The sequence below is a fragment of the Eurosta solidaginis genome, chromosome 5 (genome assembly GCF_040869045.1).
Source record: "Eurosta solidaginis isolate ZX-2024a chromosome 5, ASM4086904v1, whole genome shotgun sequence".
NCBI lineage: Eukaryota > Metazoa > Arthropoda > Insecta > Diptera > Tephritidae > Eurosta > Eurosta solidaginis.
The window spans coordinates 274,917,302-274,928,551 of NC_090323.1; the positions used below are offsets into that span (position 1 = coordinate 274,917,302).

The 11,250-nt window shown below is 37.2% G+C and overlaps 1 protein-coding gene across 3 annotated transcripts in view; it reads left to right on the forward strand.

The window, feature by feature from the left end:
- Positions 1-10,868, forward strand: part of LOC137251913 (T-box transcription factor TBX6-like) — a 71,291-nt gene extending 60,423 nt beyond the window's left edge. For all 3 annotated transcript variants that reach the window (XM_067786907.1, XM_067786910.1, XM_067786906.1), the window contains 3 exons: positions 925-1,192; positions 1,271-1,408; positions 9,890-10,868. In XM_067786907.1, the coding sequence (XP_067643008.1) occupies positions 929-1,192; positions 1,271-1,408; positions 9,890-10,654 (1,167 nt within the window). In that variant the 5' untranslated portion in view covers positions 925-928 and the 3' untranslated portion in view covers positions 10,655-10,868. The remainder of the gene's footprint in view (positions 1-924; positions 1,193-1,270; positions 1,409-9,889) is intronic.
- Positions 10,869-11,250: the final 382 nt, after the last annotated feature.

The following is an 11,250-nucleotide window of genomic DNA, read 5'->3' on the forward strand; positions in this document are numbered from 1 at the left end:
AATGGGGAAAAGGGGTGGTAGCAACAAGATATACAGGTTTTACTTCTGATATATGTACATATAGAATAAAGTAAATATTTGTAGTACATCATATGCCCTGTTTTAGGCGAATTTATACTACAAGTAAGCCTTATCCGTAAGGTAAATAAAAATAAAAAATTAACGTCGCACAAACTTAAACGAGATACTTGATAAACAAAATCTAAATATAAACGATAAATTTTAGCAATGTTTTTTTTAATTGGCGGGAGCTACGTGGTATTAAAATGGTATTTTTCGTGTTCATTTTCCCGTAACTTGAAAATAGGAACTGAAAATATATTTAAGAATTAAAAGTCAGATGGTGTCTTATTATACATAAGTCCTATAAGCCTGATTTTAAGACTTATAATAAGGTTAAAATAGGCCGTACTATTCCTTTCTACCAGGTTAATAAACTTTATAATAAGGCTTTTTACTCGATGTATTTTCTTATTAAAACGCTTCATGTAAGAATGATTTTTTGTGGGTTATAAGCAGCAAGTTGTATCTCAAAATAAGACCTCATATAAACCTTATTTTATTTGGTGCATAAGCATTATAATATGGTTATTACATTTTGGCTAATGGCTTACAATGATTCCTTATGTAATCGTTATTTTATATGGGCTATAAGCTTTATACATAACGTTATCTTTCAGATAAACTTTTATGTCTGATGATATAAGTACAGAAAAAGAAGGATTATTATAAGGAATACGCCATACAACTTAAATTCCTTATAGAATTAAGGTCTGAGGTCATGAGACTCTTTACCATATGAAATAAGTCTTATATAAGGTTAAAAAATTTTGCTGGTTATATATGTACATATATGTGTATGCATGCGCATGTGCACGTTGATTGCTTTTAATTTTAATAATAACCTACTATTTCTCATTTCAGACGAATGTTTCCTTCGATGCGTGTATCTGTTTCTGGGCTTGAGGACGATGCTAACTATTGTGTCTTACTCGAAATGGTTCCCATTGGAGATTGCCGATATAAATTCTCAGGTTCGCATTGGATACCCGCTGGTGGAGCTGAGCCGCAGAGTCCCCAACGAATGTTTCTACACCCCGATAGTCCAGCCACTGGTGCCCATTGGCAATCACAAGCAATAGTTTTCAACAAAGTCAAGCTTACCAACAATACTTTGGACAACAACGGACATGTAAGTTTTCTTGAGAAAAAAAAAAAACATTTCGAAGGTCGTGTGTAGAACGATTTTGTATTTATTGTAACCAAACAGATTGTACTCGCCAGCATGCACAAATATCAACCTCGCCTGCACATTGTCCGCTCTTCAGACCTTACACAGTTACCATGGGCGCCGCAAAACGCTTTCATTTTTCCAGAAACAGAGTTCGTGGCAGTGACCGCTTATCAGGTTGGTACACTTTCTATCATCGAATTAACCTCCTATCGTTTACCTTGCAAAATTAAATCGCACAAAGGTTTTACAACAAACAATATCCCAGTGCTGATCATGATTGAGCTCATCTTAAAAAGACTCCTGTTTTGTACATATGTACATATGTAGGTACTTAAGCAAAACATTAGCGCGTTAGTTAGGCTAGGAGAAACAAACGCATACGTACAAGTAAATATTTATGTATGTCTTTATAATGAAAAACTAGAATGTGTGCATCTCTCTTACTTACTTCCTACATACATACTTATGATACCATGATGCCACTTGAGTGCACCGAGTTCTTGACATGAGAATCGACCACAAGCTGAGTTTTGAGGCGACAAATTTAACGCCGCAACAACGCTTAGAAATTTAGGCTTTTTGCATAATCAGATGCACACACGTATGCATTCGTTTATGAATGAGTATATCTATAAATCTGTTTTAAAGGCGATTTCGGTAGTCATGATCGACAGACAGGCGACATGATTTTTGTGCCTCTTGAAGGCGCCGCATAGCATCGAATTACCGTTAGCGCTTGTCATTTTCTCATCTTCATTTTCCAGTGCCAACATTCATTTTTGTGAATGCACATTTGAAATTTTTAGTGTGGCTTCTTTCGGAAGATCTAAACCTGTTAGATAAGACATAACATAAAATATGATTCATTTTTCTACTGGGTGCACTACATAAAACGGCCATAATTTTTTTCAATAGAAAGATTTGCCAATGCATTCTCGACATTATTTCGACTGCTGACTGGAATATCATTATGACGTTAGCCTGAGCGTTTATGAAACCGAATCCGGGAATAAGGTGGTTTTGAAAAAATTCTCGTATAGGGCGTTTTCGAATTGGCAGCTGAGATAAGGTGATATGCACTCAGCTGTCGATTTATACCATCTATTAATGATCGTAAAGTAAGCGAAAGCATTCAACTCTTTCCATTTTGCTTAAACTTCAAATTTTTGGTTTTGTCTTCCTTTTCACCGTTTGATTTTGTTGAGAAAACTATAGGCCTTTTTTTCTTTCAATATCTACCGCCTTAGGCATCGGAGAGATGCCGGGCGCGACTTCTGTTCTTCATTTTTCCACCAAATACTCTGAATCTTAAGATACATATACAAACTAAAATTCCAAGACTTTTTTTTTAAATTTGAAACACCTGGATTCCTTAAATCCCTGGAGACCCTTGTAGGGCAAATATCTAGTTCAAAACTGGTGCGCTTCTACTGTATTCGGAGCCCCTACAAGGTCTTCCTCTGTATACTCAGTTGAGCAGAGCTCACAGAGTATATTAACTTTGATTGGATAACGGTTGGTTGTACAGGTATAAAGGAATCGAGATAGATATAGACTTCCATATATCAAAATCATCAGTATCGAAAAAAAATTTGATTAAGCCATGTCCGTCCGTCCGTCCGTCTGTCCGTTAACACGATAACTTGAGTAAATTTTGAGATATCTCGACGCAATTTGGTATGTAGATTCCTGGGCGCTCATCTCAGATCGCTATTTAAAATGAACGATATCAGACTATAACCACGCCCACTTTTTCGATATCGAAAATTTCGAAAAATTGCGATAATTCATTACCAAAGAGGGATAAAGCGATGAAACTTGGTAGGTGCGTTAAACTTATGACGCAGAATAGAAAATAAGTAAAATTTTGGACAATGGGCGTGGCACCGCCCACTTTTAAAAGAAGGTAATTTAGAAGTTTTGCAAGCTGTAATTTGGCAGGAACGTTACTCCTATTACTATATGTATGCCTAAAAAAAATTTGCAAAATCAGAGAACGACCACGCCCACTTTTAAAAAAAAATTTTTTTTAAAGTGAAATTTTTACAAAAAATTTAATATCTTTACAGTATATAAGTAAATTATGTCAACATTCAACTCCAGTAATGATATGGTGCAACAAAATACAAAAATAAAAGAAAATTTCAAAATGGGCATGGCTCCGCCCTTTTTCATTTGATTTGTCTAGGATACATTTAATGCCATAAGTCGAACAAAAATTTACCAATCCTTGTGAAATTTGGTAGCGGCTTAGATTCTAGGACAATAACTGTTTTCTGTGAAAAAGGGCGAAATCGGTTGAAGCCACGCCCAGTTTTAATACACAGTCGACCGTCTGTCCTTCCGCTCGGCCATTAACACGATAACTTGAGCAAAAATCGATATATCTTTACTAAACTCAGTTCACATAATTATCTGAACTCACTTTCTATTGGTATAAAAAATGGCCGAAATCTGACTATGACCACGCCCACTTTTTCGATATCGAAAATTACGAAAAATGAAAAAAGTGCCATAATTCTATACCAAATACGAAAAAAGGGTTGAAACATGGTAACTGGATTGGTTTATTGACGCAAAATATAACTTTAGAAAAAAACTTTGTAAAATAGGTGTGACACCTACCATATTAAGTAGAAGAAAATGAAAAAGTTCTGCAGGGCGAAATCAAAAGCCCTTGGAATCATGGCAGGAATACTGTTCGTGGTATTACATATATAAATAAATTAGCGGTACCCGACAGAAGATGTTCTGGGTCACCCTGGTCCACATTTTGGTCGATATCGCGAAAACGCCTTCACATATACAACTACCACTCCCCTTTAAAAGCCTTATTAATACCTTTAATTTGATACCCATATTGTACAAACACATTATAGAGTCACCCCTGGTCCACTTTTATGGCGATATATCGAAAAGGCGTCCACCTATAGAACTAAGGCCCGTTCCCTTTTAAAATACTCATTATCACCTTTCGTTTGATACCCATAATGTACAAACGCATTCTAGAGTCAACCCTGGTCCACCTTTATAACGATATCCCGAAAAGGCGTCCACCTATAGTATTAAGGCCCACACCCTTTTAAAATACTCGTTAACACCTTTCATTTGATACACATATCGTACAAATTAATTATAGAGTCACCCCAGGTCCACCTTTATGGCGATATCTCGAAAAGGCATCCACCTATACAACTAAGGCCCACTCCCTTTTAAAATACTCATTAACACCTTTCGTTTGATACCCATATTGTACAAACACATTCTAGAGTCACCCCTGGTCCACCTTTATGGCAATATCTCGAAAAGGCGTCCACCTATAGAACTAAGGCCCAATCCCTTTTAAAATACTCATTAACACCTTTTATTTGGTACCCATATCGTACAAACGCATTCTAGAGTCATCCCTGGTCCACCTTTATGGCGATATCTCGAAAAGGCGTCCACCCATAGAACTAAGGCCCACCCACTTTTAAAATACTCATTAACACCTTTCATTTGATACCCATATCGTACAAATTAATTCTAGAGTCAACCCTGGTCCACCTTTATGGCAATATCTCGAAAAGGCGTCCACCCATAGAACTAAGGCCCACTCCCTTTTAAAATACTCATTAACACCTTTTATTTGGTACCCATATCGTACAAACGCATTCTAGAGTCATCCCTGGTCCACCTTTATGGCGATATCTCGAAAAGCCGTCCACCTATAGAACTATGGCCCACCCCCTCTTAAAATACTCTTTAATACCTGCCATTTGATACGCATGTCATACAAACACATTCCAGGGTTACCCTAGGTTCATTTTCCTACATGGTGATTTTCCCTTATTTTGTCTCCATAGCTCTCAACTGAGTATGCAATGTTCGGTTACACCCGAACTTAGCCTTCCTTACTTGTTTTTATATGCTTTCAACTTGCAAATTTAATATGGCGACTATTCCGTGGAAATTGTCCCCGCTAGATAATAAACTCCACTTTAGAAATACAGTAAAATTCCCAATTACGGACAGTCCTTATAACCGGACAGCTCCAATAACCGGACAAATTTTGGGCACACAGGTTTTTCATTCATTTTTTCATACAAATATCATCCTAATAAACGGACACTCTAATAACCGGATGTGCACAAAGTATTTCAAACCATTTTCATAAGAAAATTTCTCATAAACGGACAAAATTCAAAAATATCACAAGCAAGCTTTGTAAAAGGTAAAGTATAGTTAGTCCAAAAATTTGTAGGTAGGTAGGTACACGATTATTTTGCTTTAAAAGGTTCAATATTGGCAAACACAAGCTACTGAAGTCAATATAAATAATATAAAGAAAGTAATAATAAAAATAAAGAAAAAAGTCTTTCTAAATGGGAGTCTGGAGTTAATGTTCATCAAAAGCGACGTTTTCTTAAAGAAGGCGGCTCTGAAAGAGACAAGATGTGTTTTAATTGGTTCGCTAAGGCTAAAAGTCAAAACATTCCGATTTCTGGTCCCATTTTGAAAGCAAAGGCAATGGAAATTGCAGGCAAACTGGGTGTACCTAATTTTAATGCTTCAAATGGATAGTTAAACAAATGGCGAATAAGGAATAATGCTGCTTTCAAATGCGTATCTGGTGAAGCTGCAGATGTAAGCCAGGATGCTGTCGAACAGTTTAGGACAAAACTGCCATCTCTGTTTACCGGCTACAAGCCTCTAGACATTTACAACGCAGACGAAAGTGGGCTTTTCTTTCGCGCCTTACCTGGCAAAACCCTCGCTTTTAATCCGAAAAATACGTGGGCGGTAAACTATCAAAGGACAGACTCACAATTTTGTTCTGTTCTAACATGGCTGGAGATAAGGAGCTGCTTTTGGTTATAGGTAAAGCAGCCCGTCCGCGATCTTTTAAGCATGTTTCAATCGCAAAACTACCAGTGGATTGGAAGTCTAATAAAAGCATGCACGACTCGAGAAATAATGAGTGAATGGCCGCAGCAGTTCAATCGAAGAATGAAAGCCCAGAATCGAAAAATTTTCTTGTGTTTAGATAACGCGGCTTCCCATCCAAAGGAATTAAACTTAACCAACATAAAAATTATTTTCTTGCCGCCAAATACAACGGCAGTTAGCCAACCCCTTGATCAGGATATAATCCAAAATTTTAAAACTTTGTATAGAAGCTTAGTTTTAAAACACTTGCTATCTAAAATTGCCAATACAAGTTCAGCCTCAGATCTTTCAAAATCGATTAATGTACTAGAAGCTGTGTATTGTATTAAAGCATCTTGGGATAAAGTGGAAGCCACAACCGTCCGAAATTGCTTCCGTAAATCAGGATTTTTGGAAACTTATGAGGATCTTCCAGATTTTGATCCCGAAGATGACATTCCACTGGCAATCTATGCTAGTCTTCAGGAAGATTTCTCAGGGGGTCCGCGATTTAGAGGTACTAAGAATTTTTTTTTTTAATTCAGTAGTCTTTAGTTGTTTAATGTGCAAATTTTAAGCCGAATTTCAAAAGCAACATATATTGATAATGATTTTTTGCCTGGGCCCGAGGAGACAATAAAAGCATCAAACAAAAATGTATGTTTACATGAATCCGAAATCGTAAAGTTTTCGTGGTGACACTGATGAAGGTTCATCTTCAAAAAGGTTTCCAACAATACCACCAACTCTGTATCAAAGTCCAGATTATTTAAACGACTTCGATATCGATACCGTGAATAATGAGTTTTTGCGATCTGAAGAAGTCAACGAAATAATTCGTCGAGGTCATCAAAAGTGTCCTGTTATTTTTCCACGTGATTGTCATGGCGAGGGATTTCCTACCTCGTTGTTAAACAGAATCTTGCCAAATGGAGAGAAAGTGTAGCGTGATTGGTTAATGTGGAATACCAGTAGCAATGCTTTTTATTGCCTACCATTTCGTCTATTAAGCACCAATACTTTAAATCGACCTAAAATTTGTTCTGCGGATATTCGAAATTCCAGGTATGGAACAAGCTATACGATAAACTGTCATCATACGAAAATACTCAAGATCACATTAAATGTTATATTCGGTGGCGATCTTTACAAAATCTAATTCAAAAGGAGGCTACAATTGATACACTTATCAATGACCATCTAATCACTGAAACTCAAGAGTGGAAAGAAATTTTTGGACACTACTTTATTTTTGGGTGAAAGAGGCCTAGCTTTCAAAGGCGAAAGTATATATCTTGGTGAACGAAACGATGGACATTTCTTGGGCAAACGTTTACAAGTTCAGTATCTTTCCCCAGACATTCAGAACGAGTTTATAGAAATTTGTGCAAAGCACGTGAGGGAAACTATATTAGATCAATACAAGAAAGCCAAGTATTTTGCTATTATCCTCGATGCTATGGCTGATGCTAGTCACGTTGACTACGTTCATTTTGCGCTAACTCCATTTCAATTCGAAAGCAACAAATTTTACAATTCAAGAACGGTTTTTGGCTTTCGTGAATTGTAACCAAAAAACTGGTCAGAAAATCGCTGATCTAATTTGCCATACTTGATTGAAGATTGTCGTGCACAACGGTACGATAACGGCGCCAATATGAAAGGAGCTTACAACGGAGCACAACGTCACATTCTCGACAAAAACTCGAATGCTGATTACTCGCCTTGTGCAACCCACAGTCCCAATTTATATGGTGTTGAATCTGCAGAATGTTGTACGGCTGCAATTACTTTCTTCGGAGTTGTACAAAAATGTTTTACTATTTTCAGCCGTACTCCACAACGATGGGACATCCTCGAAAAAATATACCGAGCTCTCTTCATAGTCTTTCAGCCAAAATTGACTGCGCAACCATACGGCGATGTTACCGGCATTCTCAAGTACATCAACAAGTTCGAATGTATCTTTCTGTCCTCAATTTGGTTCAAAATACTGACTACCATTAATGAAAGAAACGTGGTCCTTCAAGCTAGAGACGCCACCATAAATGTTGAGGTCCGACATCTAGATGCCTTATTAGCTGATTTTGATCAGGAATCATTGATTCCAGTCCGTGGAAATGTCCTCATCACGTAAAATTTTTAAAAAATTTTTTCCGGAAAAGTATATTTGGCTCATAGGACAGAACTAAAGCTTGTTTTTTTAACGCAGTGTAATGATTCATGAATGAGACGCCATTAATTCAAGTTAATGAAATGTATTAGTGGATTTTTTATAGGGGGCCCGTAAATTGGCTAGTCCCGGGCCCGGATTTTCTCTCTACGGCCCTGGTGACAATTGTATCTTAAAGTGCTTTTACACGTCATAGAATTATAACTGTCATTGCGTAGGGCAAGATAATGTTAAAAAAGTAAGGAAGGCTAAGTTCGGGTGTAACCGAACATTACATACTCAGCTGAGAGCTTTGGAGACAAAATAAGGGAAAATCACCATTTAGCAAAATGAACCTAGGGTAATCCTGGAATGTGTTTGTATGACATGGGTATCAAATGGAAGGTATTAAAGAGTATTTTAAAAGGGAGTGTGCCTTAGTTCTATAGGTGGACGCCTATCGGGATATCGCCATAAAGATGGACCAGGGGTGACTCTAGAATTTGTTTGTACGATATGGGTATCAAATTAAAGGTATTAATAAGGCTTTTAAAGGGGAGTGGTAGTTGTATATGTGAAGGCGTTTTCGAGATATCGACCAAAATGTGGACCAGGGTGACCCAGAACATCATCTGTCGGGTACCGCTACTTGATTTATATATGTAATACCACGAACAGTATTCCTGCCAACATTCCAAGGGCTTTTGATTTCGCCCTGCAGAACTTTTTTTATTTTCTTCTACTTAATATTGTAGATGTCACACCCATTTTAAAAAGTTTTTTCTAAAGTTATATTTTGCGTCAATAAACTAATCCAATTACCATGTTTCATCTCTTTTTTCATATTTGGTATAGAATTATGGCATTTTTTTCATTTTTCGTAATTTTCGATATCGAAAAAGTGGGCGTGGTTGTAGTCCGATTTCGTTCATTTTAAATAGCGATCTGAGTTGAGCACCCAGGAACCTACATACCAAATTTCATCAAGAAACCTCAAACTTTACTCAAGTTATCGTGTTTACGGAAGGGCATGGCTAAATGAATTTATTTTTTCGCCCAGATCATTTTGATATATAGAAGTCTATATCTATCTCGATTAGTTTATGCCGTTACGGATTACTGTTATGCGAACAAAGTTAATACACTCTGTGAGCTCTGCTCAGCTGAGTATAAAAGTTAGTTGAAACCACTGCGAGTGAGGACAATTAGAGCTAGAACCGTCTCTTAATGCGATAGTTCGGCGCTAGTTCGGAAGTAGTCCGATTCGCTGCAGGGATCGTAGCCCCCAACTGACAGCTGCATCCTAAACTTTGCGGTTTTTTTATATCGTAGAATTAGCACTGCGTTGGATATCTTTTAGTGTGTGATACTTCAGGTACCAGTCCCTTTGCCTGAAGTTTCGTTTTAAGAACGCAATATATCACGTTTTTACTTTAATGTGAAAAACGTCCAATCTTATAATTTTAATCAAGAACGCCCTAATAATAAAATAGGTAGGCCCAGGCCACCCTTAATTAGATGCATACATACATATTAATATATATACATATGTAACAATTGCCGTCTAACTATTCCTTTTTAATTTTAACTTTTAGAATGACCGCATTACAAAGTTGAAGATTGACAACAATCCCTTTGCAAAGGGCTTTCGCGAGACTGGCCAGTCGCGTTGCAAGCGAAAGTTGGGTGTATTAAATGGGGACGAACAGGATTTATGCGATAACCCATCAAGCCCCAGTAAGAGCTCTCTTTCAATCAGTGAGGATGATCGCGTCACTGTCATAAGTGGTCAAATGTGCTCACCGACAACAAAACGTCCGCGATCATACGGGTCATGTGATAACGAAAGTTATTCGGCTGCTATCAGCTCACGTAGTTGTGGAAGCCTCTCGCCGTATTATGACGATGCCATTTACTCTGCCATGACGATGTATCAGAGAGAACACTCACAACAGCAACTACAGCTTTTAAGCCCTTCACCTTTAGATATTGCAGCGGCCACATATTTTGCCGCCAGATCCAATATAAATCCTATGGTGCCATCAGTTAATGACATTCCACCATTACTAATGCAGTTACCACATAATGTACATTCACATCTTCAAACCGATTTGGCGTCAAGTTATTTTCAGCCGGGCGTGCCTACTCAGCTCTCCTCCACTACTCCTACGCCCAATTTCACAATACAGAGAAACTCAAAAACAGTGTCTAGCACAGTGCCACAATTAGTTGAGAAAGAAAATGTGGTAGATTCAGAGATGTTATTGCCCAATTTCATCAGTACAAATAATGAAACTGTGGCCGAACCTAAGCAATCAAAGCGTAACAACTTCAGTATATCAGCTATTTTAGCATTTTAAATACAAATAAGTTAGGCAATTTCCCAGTAATGTTTAGGTTAAATTTTAAAAAGGATTTATTGTATATGTATGTGTGTAAATACCAATGTATAAATATGTCTTATTTGCCTCTTTTGATTACCTTACAAAGAATCCACCTTCAGGACTCCCATGGATTCCCTTCCATGCTTGAAGCTCATTAAAATAAACGAATATAAAAAAAGTAAAGATCAAATTGTTCTTTATGTCTTATGTATGATTTTTAATGCTTGCAGCCAACTCCTGTAGACCCTTAGGCTAAAAATTAGCAAACATTTCCATTTTAAGCAATAATTGTTGCAAATATTATTTAACAGCCAGATTTGCGACCCTAACTGCTACAGTCATAAAAAATAGTACTAGCTCATGGTTCCAGCATGGGACCATAGAAAATATAGGGAACTGGATGGGTACTTTTATAAAGTAATCTTATTTAATATTATAAATTCGAAAGTTTGGATGTTTAGACTCAATCACGAAAGAACGGCTGGACCGATTCGAATGAAATTTGGCACACATATAGCCAATGTCTAGAAGGATCAACTAGCTATAGGTTTTTGAAAAGGGGCGAGGGCCCA